The sequence below is a fragment of the Leptidea sinapis genome, chromosome 45 (assembly GCF_905404315.1).
Source record: "Leptidea sinapis chromosome 45, ilLepSina1.1, whole genome shotgun sequence".
In the NCBI taxonomy this organism is placed as follows: Eukaryota; Metazoa; Arthropoda; class Insecta; order Lepidoptera; family Pieridae; genus Leptidea; species Leptidea sinapis.
In genome coordinates this window covers 3,710,294-3,728,311 of record NC_066309.1, presented here as the reverse complement: position 1 = coordinate 3,728,311, position 18,018 = coordinate 3,710,294, and the positions used below count along the sequence as shown (strand labels likewise).

At 37.5% G+C, this 18,018-nt stretch overlaps 1 protein-coding gene across 3 annotated transcripts in view; it reads left to right on the top strand.

Annotated features, from left to right (window-relative positions):
- The window catches only part of LOC126977458 (protein smoothened), a 599,797-nt gene that overhangs the window by 5,674 nt on the left and 576,105 nt on the right, over positions 1–18,018 (top strand). For all 3 annotated transcript variants that reach the window (XR_007732216.1, XM_050826260.1, XM_050826259.1), the window contains exons 3-9: positions 1,971–2,184; positions 6,004–6,124; positions 7,842–7,920; positions 8,236–8,460; positions 13,510–13,711; positions 16,001–16,174; positions 16,863–17,066. Coding sequence is in view for 2 of the 3 variants with exons in the window: in XM_050826260.1 (XP_050682217.1) it covers positions 1,971–2,184; positions 6,004–6,124; positions 7,842–7,920; positions 8,236–8,460; positions 13,510–13,711; positions 16,001–16,174; positions 16,863–17,066 (1,219 nt within the window). In the remaining variant the exon portion in view is untranslated. The remainder of the gene's footprint in view (positions 1–1,970; positions 2,185–6,003; positions 6,125–7,841; positions 7,921–8,235; positions 8,461–13,509; positions 13,712–16,000; positions 16,175–16,862; positions 17,067–18,018) is intronic.

Here is an 18,018-nt window from a genome sequence, read left to right as displayed (position 1 = left end):
TAATCGAGAAACTGTGATTGAAGGAATGTGGAGTTAAAAATGTTATAACACGAAGGCTTCTTGTTATGGTGTTGAAAATTTTCATGGGGAAAAACTGTGTGAACAAGAGGCCTCATTGTGTTTTGGTCATTTTAAGTGATCTACTTGTTGAAAGTCTACAAATGGAGAATTTATATTATCTACGTTATGTACGTACGAACACATTGTGAGATAAACTATAAACATATGCTAAGAAATTCAAAGGTTATGTGTGAAGTCGAACTCGCACTGGCATAGCATGGTCCACTTAAAACTACAGACTCTAAAAGAACTTGAATCCAGGGTCGATTTCACGCAAAGAACAATAGAATGGATGGATTACACGATCAGAAGTGGGATAATAGTTAAAATCCCAATTTGCGAGAATTGATCTGAGTGGGAGATGCAATGGAGAAGTGTAAGGACAATCGCAAATGGAAGTACGTAATCTTAGCTAACTCTTGTAGGAGACTTACATATGTATGCTGTAATTCGGTGTCGAAGTAATAATATATTTAATTCATTATTAATTTTTTTTTAATGAAAATAAGGGACAAGACGAGCAAGGCGTTCAGCTGATGGTAATTGATACGCCCTGCCCATAACAATGCAGTGCCGCTCAGGATTCTTGAAAAACCCCAAAAATTCTGAGCGGCACTACAACTGCGCTCGTCACCTTGAGACAAGATTTAAAGTCTCATTTGCCCAGTAATTTCACTAGCTACGGCGCCCTTCAGACCGAAACACAGTAATGCTTACACATTACTGCTTCACGGCAGAAATAGGCGCCGTTGTGGTACCCATAATCTAGCCGGCATCCTGTGCAAAGGAGCCTCCACTGGTAAAAATCTATAGAGATATTACATTGATTAAACCACTAAAAAATAAAACCGATAAAATGCCCTCTGAAAGACCTAATCTGACAGTATCTTATGGTCTTGCTTGCTTCTTTTTTATTTGCAGACTTATCATGGGATTTTTGTTATAAAGGAGTGTACCCTTCTTTTAGGAAATCTCCAATACTGACACGCACATATCCCAAATTTCATATATCTATAGCATAACTGTAGTCCTATGGATATGATTATTGTTGAAGTTTGCAGCATTGTCTGGGGGGTACAAAATGGGGGTTCACTTGTATCACTATAATTGTTTAACGGTGTAAGTGTCAGGGATAATTCTGAGGGAGAGAAGGAGAAACGAGCATACAGTTCACCTAGTGTTTATGTTTAATTTCTTTAGACTTCTAAAGCGACATTGACACTGCAAAACTGCTTGTATTGTCTCTTATATACAAAACATTGCCCAGCTTATAACATTGTGCCAGTGAGAGGATCCTTTGCACAGGATGCCGACTAGATTATGGGTACCCCAACTGGGTAGGTACACAACCTATTTCTGCCGTGAAGCAGTAATCTATAAACATTATTGTGTTTCGGTCTGAACGGCACCGCAGCTATTGAAATTACTAGGAAAATGAGACTTAACATCTTATGTCTCAAGGTGACGATCGCAATTGTAGTGCTACTCAGAACTTTCGGGGTTTTCAAGAATTCTGAGTGGCACTGCATTTTAATGGGTTTGTTGCACTGTTTAACCTGTTTCCTGCCGCCGAATTCCACCTTCGCACGACACGTCACAAGTTAGGATATCATCCCCACCATCTGGATTTGTGGCGGTCTTCCACAGTGCGGTTTTCAAGGAGCTCTCTTCCACGTACTACAAAGCTGTGGAATGAGCTTCCTTGTGCGGTGTTTCCCGGACGATACGACGGGCCTGTGATTCCTCTGGTGTTGTAAGAGAATGTAGGCGGCGGTGATCACCTAACACCAGGTGACCCGTACGCTCGTTTGTCCTGCTATTCCATAAAATAAAAATGTCTATCAAATACCATCTCAGCTGAACGCCTTGCCCATCTTGTCCCTTACTTTCTTTAAAAAATATGTTTACAGGTATATCGGGATGTGGGCTGCCGTGTCGTGACCCTCTCTACACAGAAGATGAGCACCAACAGATCCACCGGCTGATCGCGTGGGGCGCCGGCGTATGTCTTGCGCTCAATCTCTTCACCGTGGCCACCTTCCTCATCGACTGGCGCAGCGCAAACAAGTATCCAGCGCTTGTTATATTCTACATCAACGTCTGCTTCGCTGTTGCGTCTATGGGGTAAGTTATAATAAAGTCATAGAAAAACAATATTTAGTCAAATAGATTTTTAATTAAAAAGGTTTGAATCGTCAAATACTTTTCTAATCATTACAACTTATTCAGAAAGCTTACAAAGCGCAGGTCCGGCCACACATGGAGTATTGCTGTCATCTCTGGTCTGGCGCACCCCAATATCAGCTCGATCCATTTGACCGCGTGCAACGCAGAGCAGCTCGAATTGTCGGGGACCCAGTGCCCTGTGAACGGCTGGATCACTTGGCGTTGCGTAGAGACGTCGCTTCATTGTGTGTCTTCTACCGCATTTATCACGGGGAGTGTTCCGAAGAGCTGTTTAACCTGATTCCTGCCGCCGAATTCCACCTTCACACGACACGCCACAAGTTAGGCTATCATCCCCACCATCTGGATGTGTTGCGGAGCTTCCTTGTGCGGTGTTTCCGGTACGATACGACATGGGTACCTTCAAAAAAAGCGCGTACACCTTCCTTAAAGGCCGGCAACGCTCCTGTAATTCCTCTGGTGTTGCAAGAGATTGTGGGCGGCGGTGATCACTTAACAACAGGTGACCCGTACGCTCTTTTGTCCTCCTATTCCATAAAAAAAACTGTATATGAGAGAAAGAAACTAACTTAACATAAATTAACCACCAGTAAATGATAAATTAGGTAATGATTGTATTAGCATAGAGATGATAATAATTCTAAAAGTAATAAAACCAAAAACCTTAGTCGTTTCGATGCCGACAAAAATTTAAAGTATTTCCATGTGTGGGTTTGTATGCGCTATTGTTTTATTTTTCGAATCACATTATTACAGTCTGTCATTTAATTTTTAATATCCGGACGACCGAGCCTTGCTCGGATTTTTAAGAATGTACAAAACTTGAACAGAAAAAAACTAATAGGACATCTGGATTCGAGAAACCGGGAGAAGAACCGAAACCGAAAGAGAGAACCGGGGTCTTCTGCTTTCCGGATCACCCAATGTCCCATCTGAGCTATATGTCTTGTATATAGTGGCGAAATTTACCTTTGTATTCTAATGTTATTGTAGCTGTTTCTCATTCAATGATTTCAAACATGGATAAAACCTTTTTTTTTTTAATTGAAACCTAGCTAGATCGATTTATCACCCCCGAAATCCGATGCATTTTTATGAAGGTAAATCTTTAAATTTTATAACATAATACATGTATCAGTTTTAATAACAAAATAATGCTAAATGAAAATCGTTGGAGCCGTTTCCGAGATTCAGATTATATATATATATATACAAGAATTGCTCGTTTAAAGATATAAGATTTAATTTAACCAACCTAAGTCAATCATTTCATAAAATAAACGACCAGTTTATTTTAATAGGGGTTAAATGTGACGATAATATTTTTTTATTCGACCTTTAAAATATCGAAAGTTTAAAATATCGTGAATATAATATAGCGTAGCTACTTTCAGCACTGTTACGGATATCCAAATGTATGTAACGGCAATAAATTAAAAGTCCGGACGAATAAAGATTTTGACAGCGAAGTAAGAAGTCAAAAAAAAGTCAAAATATTTTATTGACAAAATCAAAAGACTGCTCGTCAAAGTCAATCACAAAAAATACAATTCAGTTACATATATATTAATTACATAAAAGTTTACACATATTTTCAAAACAATGCAAACCAGTGAAACAACACAAGGCTGAACCATATAATCCATAAAAAACAACTATAATACTATTTAATTCCATATTGTAATGTCGTCTACGTAATCTTCAATACTGTAATAAGCCTTCGACAAAAGTCTGCGTTTAATAAAAGATTTAAATTTATTTATCATTGTAAAATTTAATACTATCGCATGCAAAAGAATTGTTTATTTTACAGAGCCTAGTAGGGGGTACTATAAGCTTATAGTTATTTCTAGTGTTCAAATTATGTTTGTCGCTTATTTTACTGTATAAATTATAATGTTTATGTACGTGCAGGAGATTGCTATAAATATATTGGCCGTACATGGTCATAATATGAATATCTTTAAATTTTTCCCTTAGAGATTCTCGTGGGCTCATTTGGTATATGGCACGTACAGCTCTTTTTTGAAGTATGAAGATATTATTGACTTCCGCTGCACTACCCCATAGTATAATTCCATACGACATAACGCTATGAAAATAACTAAAATAGACAATTCTTGCAATATCTATGTCAGTAAGTTGCCGTATCCTTTTTACAGCAAAAGCTGCTGAACTCAATTTACTACTTAAATTGTGTAAGTGAGGCCCCCACTGAAGTTTGGAATCTAATGTTATACCTAAAAATACTGATGAAGATACTGTTATTTGCCTCGAATTTATCTCATTTCTAAAAATTCTAATTAATTTTGTCAGTTTTCCATGCAATTATGTAAATCAGTAAATATACAAACACACAAGGACATACTTCCATTGCAGTAGTAGATATTTATTTAACTAGCTGACCCAGCTGACTTCGTATTGCCTCAATTGATAAATTAAAGACCCAAACTTTTGTATAAAATAAACTTAAAACAAACAAAAGGAATCCTTTTTTTAAGCGTTATTACCGGTGTTTTAAGGAAGTTTTCTTTTTACCTCCTGAGAAAGTTAGAAAGATATAAAAATTCTAATGAGTTATTCATTTTAAACTATTATTTTTATTTGATTTCTGAACGATGGGGGACACATCAAAGGAAGAACAAAGTATTTGTTTATATTTATTTTTTTCCGAGAATTTTCATATTTATTCACCTTTTAAACCTTCCTGGACTTCCACGAATAATTCAAGACCAAAATTATCCAAATCGGTCCTGCCGTTCTTGAGTTTTAGCGAGACTAACGAACAGCAATTCATTTTTATATATATAGATTATAGTTACAAACACAACATGGTTACAATAATGAAATAATTTTTCGAGGACAATCTCAGGCCCATGCAAATTAATGCTAAGTACTATTTTAACGACTATTTGTATTGGTTAGATAATCAAGGTGAATTGATAGATGGGTATACTATTATTTATAATAACAATGGTATGGGGCACCTATTTCCGCAATCAGACCGAATTGGCTCCAGCCCAGCTCCTTTCCAGAAGTTCAGAACATTCATAGGTTGTTCACAGACTTCTTGGAGTGATCTCATATTTTCAAAGGCCTTTTTGGCCCTTTGATTGGCCACTCCTGCACATTCCAGAAATGTGATAATTATAGTCTATTTTTCCTTAGGCCCGGCGCCCATTATCGGCCGATGCCTTAAAATCCTCAGTCGTACCGGTGTACGACTGAGGATTTTAGGTGGCGAATAGCAATATACTATAACATAATGGCAATAAAGTAGAAATTTCCGTGATATGTGGTCGTAATAACAAAAATACCGCTTCGGTATGCTTGAGGCTTCTGTATCGGCAGCCTTGAGAATGCTTCGGGATCCTTCGGTACGATACAATTCAGACAGCTAGCTTGTAACAATATATATATCAAACACCGAATGTTGTCTACGTAACCTATCTATACTTTTAAATATCATTGCATAAAACGAGCTTTTTTAAAATACAAATTAGCAACTCATAACTGGGTTGGTAATTCTTTGGTACGAGTTAAATACTTTTGATAAGCTTACACGTACTTTTTGAGTTATTTTGATATTGTAATTATTATCATTTCGTATCTTACTGAACAGTTTATTAAATTGGAATAACGAACTTCGTTCCTGACGGAAAATTCCGATTACAAATTTATATGATGAAGAATAGTTAATTTTTTAATTACAATTTGTGGAATTTCCTTGTTGTAACAGTATGTTGATTGTTGCAGGTGGCTAGTTCAGTTTGGTGTGGGATCAAGGGATGATATTGTGTGCTCCAAGGATGGAACCCGACGCCAAGGAGAACCATCGGCTGAAGAAAACCTATCCTGTGTTGTTGTGTTTGTGATGGTACGATCTTTATTTATTAACTATTTAGTACCGGGGCACAAAGGCATAGTAGTTAATGATATGAATGGCTGTATAAGGATGGAGCCTCATCTCCCTTCATAGGCCAGGAACCTTTTTGTGCTACCGGAGAATCTCTTATGCACAATTTCCTAAGGAATCAAAAAATGCTGGAATCAGCCAGTTACTGGTCCTCACTACCAGGCCATTGGCAAGCTAAGCTGCTTCTAGGCAACTATCCACATATGTGTAGCAAACAATGCATGAGCTTGGACAGGAGACAACTGAGAGCCCTCACGGGGTTCAAATTCAAATATTTTTATTCAAATTAGAATTTAAAATCACTTATTGAACGTCAAAACTACCACCCATTCAAAAGAAACTGCCTCAGACCTGAGAAGAATGGGCGCAAGAAACACAGCGGGTTTTTTTTAAAATATAAAATATGGATTACAATGTAATATCATACAATAAACATTTATAATTAAAGAGCCTGAGAGTGTTCGTTTCATTCCCAGTCCGTGGTGTCATTAAGAAAATCGCTTATGCTATAATAACCTTTCCCACACAAACGTTTTTTAACAATTCTTTTAAATTTCGTAACACATTTGTTTTGTATATTTTCTGGGATCATATTATAGAAGCATATACATCGCCCAACAAAAGACTTACTAACTCGACCCAACCGAGTAGTAGGCATAACAAGTTTATGTTTGTTCCTCGTGTTAACATTATGAATGTAACAGTTTCTAGAAAATTCCTCGATGTGCTTATGAACATACAAAACATTATCAAAAATGTATTGAGAAGCAACAGTCAAACTGTTTATTTCTTTAAATTATTCTCTTAATGATTCTTTAGGACCTAGGTTATAAATCGCGCGAATAGCCCTCTTCTGCAGCACAAAGATGGTATTAATATCGGCCGCACTGCCCCATAACAATATACCATAGGACATAATACTATGAAAATAACTAAAGTATACTAATCTATGTCAGTTAACCGTCTAATTTTCTTAACCGCATATGCTGCAGAACTAAGCCTATTCGCCAATCCTTCAATATGGGGGCCCCACTGCAATTTGGAATCAAGAGTAATGCCAAGAAATACAGCAGATTCCACTGGTTTTACCACCTCTCCATTTAATAAAATATTCGCATCTACATATTTGAAATTTGTTGCGGTGAATTTAATATATTTGGTTTTATGACTATTTAACAATAAGTTATTGGTGCTAAACCAGTACACGATGATGTCAGATAGAGCATTGTTTACTTCGTCATATAAAACTTGGCTTCGTTTCACTTTTAATATAAGTAAAGTGTCATCCGCAAACAATACCACCTTGTGTTTTTTTTCTACAAGGTTAGGTAGATCATTTATATAAATTAGGAAGAGGAAGGGTCCAAGAATAGACCCTTGTGGTACCCCCGTATCGAGAGGAGTCCCAGGAGATCTCCTGCAATTCACCTCGACCCTCTGAATCCTATTATTTCAATATGAGATCAGAAGATCGAGTGCAAATCCTCTTATACCATAGTAACATAGCTTCCTGACCAGCGTTGAATGTTGAACACAATCAAAAGCCTTAGATAAATCACAGAAGATACCAAGTGCATTCTGTGATTCCTTTATTCTTAAGTATCATATTAAAAAGCCAGGTGTTAAATAATTTCTCGAGACTGAATCGAAATTTATTAATGATAATATTACTTTTTAGGTGTACTACTTCATGATGGCAGCTTGTGTTTGGTTCGTGATATTCACCTACGCGTGGCACATGAGTTTCAGAGCTTTAGGTAATATAACTTATCGTCTTAAATACGAGTTTTATCTCGCTATCAAACGTTGAATTTGGCGAGTACAATATGTTTAGTTCTAACTTTATATACTGTATAATATAAAAAAAGGTTTCTCAAAGAAAATAAAAAAAAACAACTCTTATGAAGATATATTGGAAGTAACAACTTAACTGCATTCAGTTATCAACTTGTGTCTCTGTGGTTAATGGTGGGTTTATTGTTTATGGAACAATTTCCCATCTCTAGTGTTAATTTCAGACTAGTTATACTTTTGAACTGAGGTATCGATATATATGATATCATTGGTTACAGGTAAAATTCAAGACAGAATAGACAAGAAAGCCGCATATTTCCATCTTGTGGCATGGTCTCTACCCCTCATATTTACAATTACAACAATGGCGTTTGGTGAGGTGGATGGCAGCAGTATTACTGGGGTTTGTTTTGTGGGCTATGTCAATCATCCAATGAGAGCTGGTCTGTTGCTAGCCCCTTTGTCTCTGGTACTGCTTCTTGGAGGATATTTTTTACTAAGAGGTTAGTTGGTTTATTTTACACCGTTATTTTTAAATTGACAAAAGCCGATTTACCATGGCACATATGAAAAAAGCGATATCAAAAAATTATCGCACGAAATTACCAAATCATAGACCGAAGTAATTTTAATATATTTGAAGGCAATTTCAATTCACAATATTATTCATTAATGGCCTATTTCTCTGGCCTCGTTTTTCTACATTGAGACACCATAAATAAGTAATATGTGCATAATTTTTGACAGGACCTTTAAAAATTTGTAATAATTTTGTAGTTTTCTAGTAAACAAACAAAGTAACCGTTTATTAACGATCTCCTAGCTGTTCTCATGATGTCGCGAGTTGAATATAGAGTTCAGGAATGCGATAGTGCTGTGACCTGAATATAATCGGACGTAATTCCAGAAAAACCACAATCATGTCGAAATTGAGTTAAGAACACAAAACTGGTCACGTGATTCATATTAAAGGACTGACAAATAATAGTAGCCCTTCTGTCACTCTTTAAATGACGCCATGACTTAGTAGCCCAACCCACATGTATGGAATACACTAATATGTATCAACCGAACATTTTAAGTGCGACAAACAGCAGCAAGCAAAGCCACAGAGTACTTACACTACAAACACAACAGACTATTATGTTAATCATACCATCTAGATCGTTAAAAAATCTTACGTGGCTTAAAACCTATTCATTTAACTTTATTATAATACTATAATTTCCATTAAACCGTGGACTAATAACACAAATAATCATTGACACGATTCTACTATGTTACCCGTCGCCATCGTTGAAACTAGGGTAAACCAAAATCGTAAGTAGAAACACTGGTTGAAATGTCATTATGACAGCTGTTGTCTATTTTTTTTTATTTTTATAACTGGCTCCGTCGACTGAAAGTCGACGATTCGGCCAACGTCAAGGTGGAGAGATTTTTTATTTTAATTTAGCTGATTGAAAAAATATATATATATAAAAAGCTGATTTAAAAGGAAATGATAGGTTGATATAGCAGCGGTTTTTTTGTGAACTGAAGAATAGGCAACAAGAGTTAGTACGGTTAGTAATAAACACCCATAACACAACAATATTAACTACCTTGTTAGTATCTAATCTAAGTTTAAGGGAGAAATGTGTGAATGTAAGTGGGAATATGTGCCTAAAAGAAGCGTAGAAAGTATGGAGGGTAGAAATTACAATTTAATTTAATGCGGGAGATAAATTTGTAAAGAATCTTTATGAAAGGGGAATGGCATAAAGTAAGAAGAAAAGGGATGTTGACGGGGCGAGGGATAGAGGGATAGAGCGATTCTCCTTCGGTAGAAGGTCATAAAAAGGAATTGACAATTTAGGGCAATAGAAAAAAATATGTTCAAGATTACCTTCCTCAAGGCCACATTCACATATAGAATGGTCTCTTACCCGGATCTTGGCCAAAAATACTGGGAAACAGACAAATCCCAAGCGAAGTCGTATGATGACAGAAGTGAAAAGTTTATTTTGTTTTTTTTTGAGGCAAGAACCAGGGCTTAGAGGGGATAAAGGGTTGGATAGAACCATAGAATTTACCTTTAGTTTGTTTTGTGATTTGCCATAAAGCATTCCATGAATCAACCAGAAAGTGTTTAGACATAGCGCGTAGATCTCGAGGAAAACAGTAATTAAATTTTAATGTTCCCGACTGAATCGCGTGTTTAGCACACGAATCTGCAATTTCATTGCCAGTTTATCCCTAGATGACTAGGTATCCAAGCTAATGCAACTTACAACTATTCCTATTATGTGACATCTGTACAGGGATGCCTTTGTTCTTAAATTAATTGTGAAGTTGTTTGAAGATTTGAAAGGATTTTTTGTTAGGTCCAACAAGCAGCTTAATGAGTCAGACAAGATTAAAGCCTTGTTGATCTTATGTGATTCAACATATGACACCGCCTCTGACAGGGCAATTGATTCGCCAGTAAAGATGGAATTCTGCGGGGGACTTTTGTAATTTAAAATTATACGGAACTTAGGGATCCAAACTGCAGACCCGACCCAGCTATTGTTGGATAATTTGGATGCGTCCGTGTACAACGTCACCCAATCAGAAGATAGAATAGAATTAAATTTTCTATTGGCTTCAGGGCAGTGTTTAGTAATTCCAAAGTCAAAGAAAATTTTAGGTTGGAAAATGAGAGACTGATATTCCACTTCAAAGACTGGGCATAAGGCTGATTGGTAAATGGGAACTGGAAAGGCTTTAAATTTAGTAAAAGAATTAATTAACGGAGGCGGATCTTTATGAGACCAATATAAAGAAGTTTGAATAGTTAGAGACAAAGAGTGCAGAATATCAAGAAGGGGGTGTGCGCTAAATTGGATTGTTAGTTAGGAATCTATCGGCTAGGTACTGACGGCGAAGGTGAAGAGGTGGGTCTACACACTCCACTTGGAGAGCGTTGACGGGAGAACATTTCATAGCACCAGTTATGATTCGTAAGCATTTGTACTGGATTTTCTCTAATTTGGACAGGGCTATTTTGCTATACGGCTCAAGTAGAAAGCTACCGTAATCAAAATGACTACGAACGATAGCATTGTATAAAAGTTTTTGACAAAATGGGTGGGCACCCCAGCGTACCCCCGAAAGGGCTCTCATAACGTTTACAGCCCTCTCGCATTTCTTAACAATGTACTTCAAGTAGTGAATACCGGAGAGCTTAGAGTCAAGAAAAAGACCTAGGAATTTAACATTATCCTTAAACGGGACTGATTCATCACCTACTGAGAGATTTATGTCCGGTATAGTGCGTTTTCGGGAAAAAATAACCGCAGTACATTTGGGAACAGAAAGAGTGAGGTTGTGGTCTAAGAGCCATTGATTCAGATAATATAAAGCAGAATTTAAGCAAGATGATGAATAGTTAAAAGAAGATGAGATGGAGTATAGTGCTATATCATCAGCATATTGAAGAATTTTGCAGAATGGGCTAACAGTAAGGCCTAGGTCAGAAGTATATATATTATATAGGATAGGACTTAACACCGAACCCACCGACTTCAAGTAACTGTTCAACCAGGGCAGAGACATTGTTCGGTAAGGCGTCCGAGAATTTGGACAGCATATTAATAAGAGAGCAAAGAAGTAGTTCAGCAAGATTATCATTTGGAGTGGGGAGAGGGGTTGATTCTATGGATGGCAATAGCTGCAAGGCACAGCCATTTGGCTGGTAAGAGGAGGGAGAGGAGATAATATTTTGGTGAGCCTGACGGTCATAGGATTTCCCTAAAACTGGTTTAGGTTTAGCTGGGAGTAAGAATGTCTTCTTGTAAGATGTTGAAGAAGTGCGGGGAGTGGAGGTCGCCGGTTGGAATTGAGAAGTTTGAGGAGTATCAGGGGGGAATGAGGTCTGGAGACCTCAGAATAAAGTCGTCTTGGTTTATTAAACCTGGTTGAGGCTATAACTTATATTTTCCTGTGACATAACAAGTTTAATCGATTTTTGGCGAGCATGTTCGGGGCATTTACTATCGATGGCCATATGACTTCCACCACGACAAAGGAAGCAGGAAGCCTCCAAGTCATTACTTGTGTTCTTCGAGCGACCAATCTGTAGGTATATCGCGGACCACCCCCATACGAAATATTTTAAATTTCGGAATATTCGCAGAATATTTGTTACATTCTAGAATATCCAAGTCTAAGAATTTGTTAGCTTTTTCAGCTGAAATAAAATCAACTGAGATCTTATTGCGGCCAAGTTTCTTAATGCCTCCCTCTTTAATACCGGTTATATTATTTTTGTGGAGGAATTGTGCAAATTTAAGGATTTGCAATGCGTATCCCGACGATCTGCCTCAATTTTAGAGACATATACAGAGAATGGGCCTTTGTTTTCATCAGAGTATTTAAGGTTAGAGTCAGAGTCAAAACCAGGTTTCGAATAAATTGATTGGATCGAATCTGCCGGTGTCCTTATCTTCTTGCCATCAGGTTTAGTTATCCATCTCTGCCGTTCTTTTCAATGCTCTTGATTTGTCTGGAGGTATTCCCCCCCCCCCCCCCCCCCCCCATCATCAGGCGGCTCCTCCATACTCACTTCCACTTATAATTAGAAAAATACCTAAAATAGTTATACCACCACCAAAACAACACTAATAATAAAATTAAATTCAGATTCACAAACACCACGATCAGCGTTAACAAAAAAAAAATAACCTAAATTCAACAACCTCTCTCAACCACGCGTTGAACCAAAAAAAAGTCGGATTTGTCTATATCTGTTTGTTTTGTCATAATGACATTGTCATCAATCAACTTATCACTGATCGCATGACCGTTGGACAAGAAAAGAATGAAATTATTAAAGTATTTCACATTTGCAAAAATCGGAAAACCCAGTGATTTCCTGGATTAACTTATTTTTCTGGTCGGTGATTAGTGTTTTCTTGCATAGTTTCCAGCAATCCTAAACTAAAACTGACAACAAGCTTGTAGTAAATTGAAATTGAAAAAATCAGATAACTAAATATTCCCTATTTATATCTCATTGATTTTTGTTTTACATAATCTTGAGAATATTTCTAATGTTTTACCGATGATTTGGTTAAGACGCAACAATAGCCCAATTTTCATACAAGGATTGTCCTTTGTTGACATTATACATAATTACTGAATGTATTATTAAATTATTTACGTTTTATATTATAATATCTTTAAATTTAAATTTTATTAATATTAATGATAGCCAACTCCATAACATATTTTGCATGTCAATTGACGAAACATATTGGATTCAATAATATTATGTTAATATCTTAAGTACCTGCAATGTTTCTTGCAAATAAAATTTCATTTCAAGAAGCATTCATGAAGCCACAACCTGAGAGTTGAACAAAGCAAACAGAGTTTTATAACGAGGCGGTACTCGAACGGTTAGCTCAGTTGGTTAGAGCACCGGCACGGAACGCCGGAGGTCGTGGGTTCGAATCTCGCATCGTTTAAAAAATTGTTTTTCAAATTTTATTTGTGTATTTTATTTCATGTGATTTGTTTGGTTCCAGGTGTGTTCTCCCTGATAGCAGTCCGTGTGTCGAGCAGGGACGTGATATCCCCTCGCGCCGCCAACAAGATCCGTCAGACCATCACCCGGTGCTCGCTGACCGCCACCCTGGTCGCTGTCTTCATTTGCGTCACCTTCGCGTGCCATGTCTACGAGTTTAGGAATGCGGATCTGTGGAAGGAGTCCTTTAAGAAAAATATCATGTAAGTGCGAGTGACAGCGGCATTCCGTCTCGGTTATATGATTAACGCGAGTGTTACACATTTAAATAAAACACTTTTAAAGGATTGAAACGCGTGTAATTCTAGTTATTTATGTAACTGATGTGTAATAAGGGGTATTAAAACACGAATGTGGATTTATCTATGATAATAGTATCGCATGAGTGTTTTAATACCGAATTATCAACAGTTGCATACAAGACTTTACCTACACCCAGAATATGAATCCTCTAAAAGATTCTGGAACAGTTAGCTTACTGCTAACATTAAAACACCAGTCCTAGTAGTAACCTAATATCATTCATTTATGATTATATACAAATAAACTAAGTATTAATGAAACAATTATTTATTTTAGTAGTAATTTACATTTTGTATAGCGCAATAATTAAAATTCACTCGAATATAATGTTCTTTTGCAGCGCATGAAGGGATAAAAAAAAACATAGGAGTGTTGTTATGAAATTCAGTACAACATTACAACACTCTTTTGGATGATGTAATGGTTATTAGAACATTGGGTGTTTTAATGTTGGCAATAAGCTAACTGTTTCAGAATCTTTAATAGAGGATTTAAAGCATGGGTGTAGATAAAGTAAGCGTAAAAGTTACGTTTTTATTTTAGTAAACCCGACGTTTCAAGACCTTTCCAGATCTCGTTTTCAGGGGGATTGCAGATGAAATGTAAGTTTTACTCAAAAATCGAATGTAAAAACAGTTGCAGTTACACGCATTTTAATCCTTTAAATGTGTTTTATTCAAACACAAAATTGTACTTATATAATTTATATGTCAAAATACAGCCTCTTGCTGCCAGACAACTGATGAAAACAGGCTATTTTTATTACTTTAGTGTGTGTCACAAGCTACGTGTGTGCTAGTATGCATTGCTCAATATAGGGGTTAATTGTCAACCTCAATGTTTTTTCGACGTTTTCACAGCTGTCACAATCTATCTAGATGCATAAATGATTTAAGCTCAAAACCCTAATTTATTTTTCGGTACAAAATTGGGCTATTCTTGCAAATGGAAAGTCCTGTCAAAACTGATTCTTCACACATTATCTATTAACAAAATTTTTTTTTTGTTATATATATATTTTTATTCAAAATAGGATTCAAAATCACTTATTGAACGTCAAAAACTACCACCCATTCAAAATAGACTGCCTCAGACCTGAAAAGAACGGGCGCCCGAAACTCAGTAGTTTTTTTTTTATAAAAATATACATTGAACATTTATAATTAAAGAGCTTGAGGGTGTTCGCTTTATTCCCAGTCCGTGGTGCAATTAAGAAAATCGTTCATGTTATAGTAACCTTTCACACACAAACGTTTTTAAAAATTCTTTTAAATTTCGTTTGTTGTACACATTTGTTTTGTACCTTTTCTGGGATCATATTGTAGAAGTATATACATCGCCCAACAAAATACTTACTAACTCGACCCAACCGAGTAGTAGGCATAACAAGTTTATGTTTATTCCTCGTGTTAACATTATGAATGTCACAGTTTCTAGAAAACTCCACAATGTGCTTATGAATATACAGAACACTATTAAAAATGCAATGGAACAAAAAAATAATACAAATCCGTAATTCTTGAGATGCATACCAAATTATTTGTCAATAGGATATGTTTTGGAGTAATAATTGCTATTGCTTGAAGGAGTAGGTTAGAAAAATGATTTAACCGTAGCGTAAGTGATACAGTTTATTAGATGCGCCAGGATTAGGAGTTAGGAGAGAGTATTCAACACATAAATATCAAAATGGCTGCAATGTCATAATAGATGGAGAATACCATCAAACGCAAAATAATCTCGTCATTGCTGAAGAGATTGCGGGGTAGCCCTAACATCATTCTGGAAAAATCATTGTCAGTCATAACGATGCACTGACGATTATAAGGGGTTTTATGCAGCTTCGTGTGCCTGTTTAGTTATAATTTAACATAATTTATTAAGGATATTTTACTAACAATAATAGAATTATTTTTCTCAAATAAAATTATGGTGTAACTGCCGTTCCCGCCCGCTTTGCTGGGCGAATTTTAAAAGGAAATAAATTAATGAAGGAATGTTGGAATTCGAAAAATAAGTATCCACAAACCGTCTAGGATAAATTTCGCATCGGGTGGTGGTAGTTTCATGTCGATACTATCAGTGGTTTAGCCGTGAAAGAGTCTCAAACAAAGACTATTTTAATTATTGAAATATAGAAGATTATATTAATGTTTTTTTACTCATGTAGTTCTTACTCCTCGTGTTAGATGCCGGCTCGCCAGCGCACACGAGGTGGACGGCCGCGAGTGTACGCCAGGTTCTCGACCCTCGGTGTCGGTGCTGCAGCTTCGGCTGCTGTGCTGCTTCGCGGCCGGCGCGCTCATGGCTTCTTGGACCTGGACACCGGCCGCTCTTGCAGCCTGGAGGCGATATATGGCCAAGTGAGTACTTTACATCTTGGCTGTTGTTTGACGGCTTTTGATTTACAACCTTCGTCGCATTTTTTCTTTACAAGACCCTAAGCTCTATAACAGTCAATTTCAAGTCTATTGTCGCTCAGAGAGCAATGGAGAGCGCTATGGTTGCAGTTTCCCTGCGAGATTGAATCAGAAACAAGGAGATCCCCAGGAGAACCACCTGCACCTACCAGGATTCGAACCCGGGACCTCTAGCTTAGTAGGTAGGATCGCTAACCACTCGGCTATACAGGTCATCGTACATAGCACAAACGATTGCGAAATTGAAGTGGCAGTGGGCAGGGCACATAGCTCGACGGGCCGATGGCCGTGGGCAGTAAAGTCCTCGAATGGCGACCACTTACTGGGAGTCGCAGTGTTGGTAGGCAAGATAGACTGACGATCTGGTCAAGATCGCCGGAATACATTGGATGAGGGCAACGCAGGACCGATCGTCATGGAGATCTTTTGGGGAGGCTTTTCTTCAGCAGTGGACGTCTTCTGGCTGATGATGATGACAATATTGGAATTATTATATTTATACATCATTTATACTCATTAAAAAGCTTTAGTTCAATAATATAACTTAAAATAAACATTAGTCTGTAGGTACCACTCTCAACCAATTGTTTTTAAGTATCATGGTTTGTAATAAATTGTGATGGTGTTTCAGGAAGTGCGGGTGCTCCGTGGAAGCCGAGATGCGTCGGCGCGCTCGCAAGCACGAGCTGATAGCGCGCGCCTACCGCCGCCGGAACGAGTTCCTCACGCGCGGGAGACTGTCCATCTCGCTGGGAGGGTCACGGGCCGACCCCGTGGGGCTGTGTCTGGAGCACACCTCGCCCGGGGACTGTGTGGACGACTGCAAGCACGAGAGGTGACCGGCCGTCCATTATAGATAATAGGGGACGAGACGAGCAGGACGGTCAGCTGATGGTCATTGATATGTCTTGCCTGTTACACCCGTTACAATGAAGAGCCTCTCAGGATTCTTGAAAAACCCAAAAATTCTGAGCGGCATTACAATTGCGCTTGTCACCGTGAGACATAAGATGTTAAGTCTCATTTGCCCAGTAATTTCACTAGCTACGGCGCGCTTCATCAAAACACAGTAATGTTTACACATGACTGCTTCACGACAGAAATAGGCACCATTGTGATACCCATCTAGCCGGCATCCTGTGCAAAGGAGCTTCCACTGTTAAGATGCACTAACCCGCTTACCACTTGAATCCAAACAATTTGTTATTTTTAAAGTGATATCCCTTACTCCTAGGTGTAATTATACAAATTAAATTTCTAACAAAACTTTATGAAAGATACAGGACTTGAACCCGAAACTTCTTAGACTTTGCTCGAGTGCTCTTACCAACTAAGCCACTTTTCGAATGACGTATGGTTCGTAAATCTTTGTATGTCTTGTTCAACTCTCAGGTTGTAGCTCCATTTACAGGATCTACTTTACAGTCGATAATCTAACAAAATAATGAACCCCAATAATTGCAATTAGGAAATTGACTTATCTATCTGGTTAGTAGGTTAAGCTGAAAAGATTTGATTCAGTTCAACTTTAAGAAGACGATAACACACATCTCTGGATGAGGGTTCCCCAACACTAGCTCCTTCCATAACATAAGCCAAATGGCCATATCAAGGGCAACATGAATCATTGACGACTAATCTATCTCTAATTGGCTTATTTCTTCAGCGTTGCATAGATATGTGTGCATATTTTACTGCAAATATTAGGGGTGTGTGCTTAATGGAACACTATCAGACATCACATTGAAATAAGAAATTTGACAACATATAACCATAACTAAGTGCCT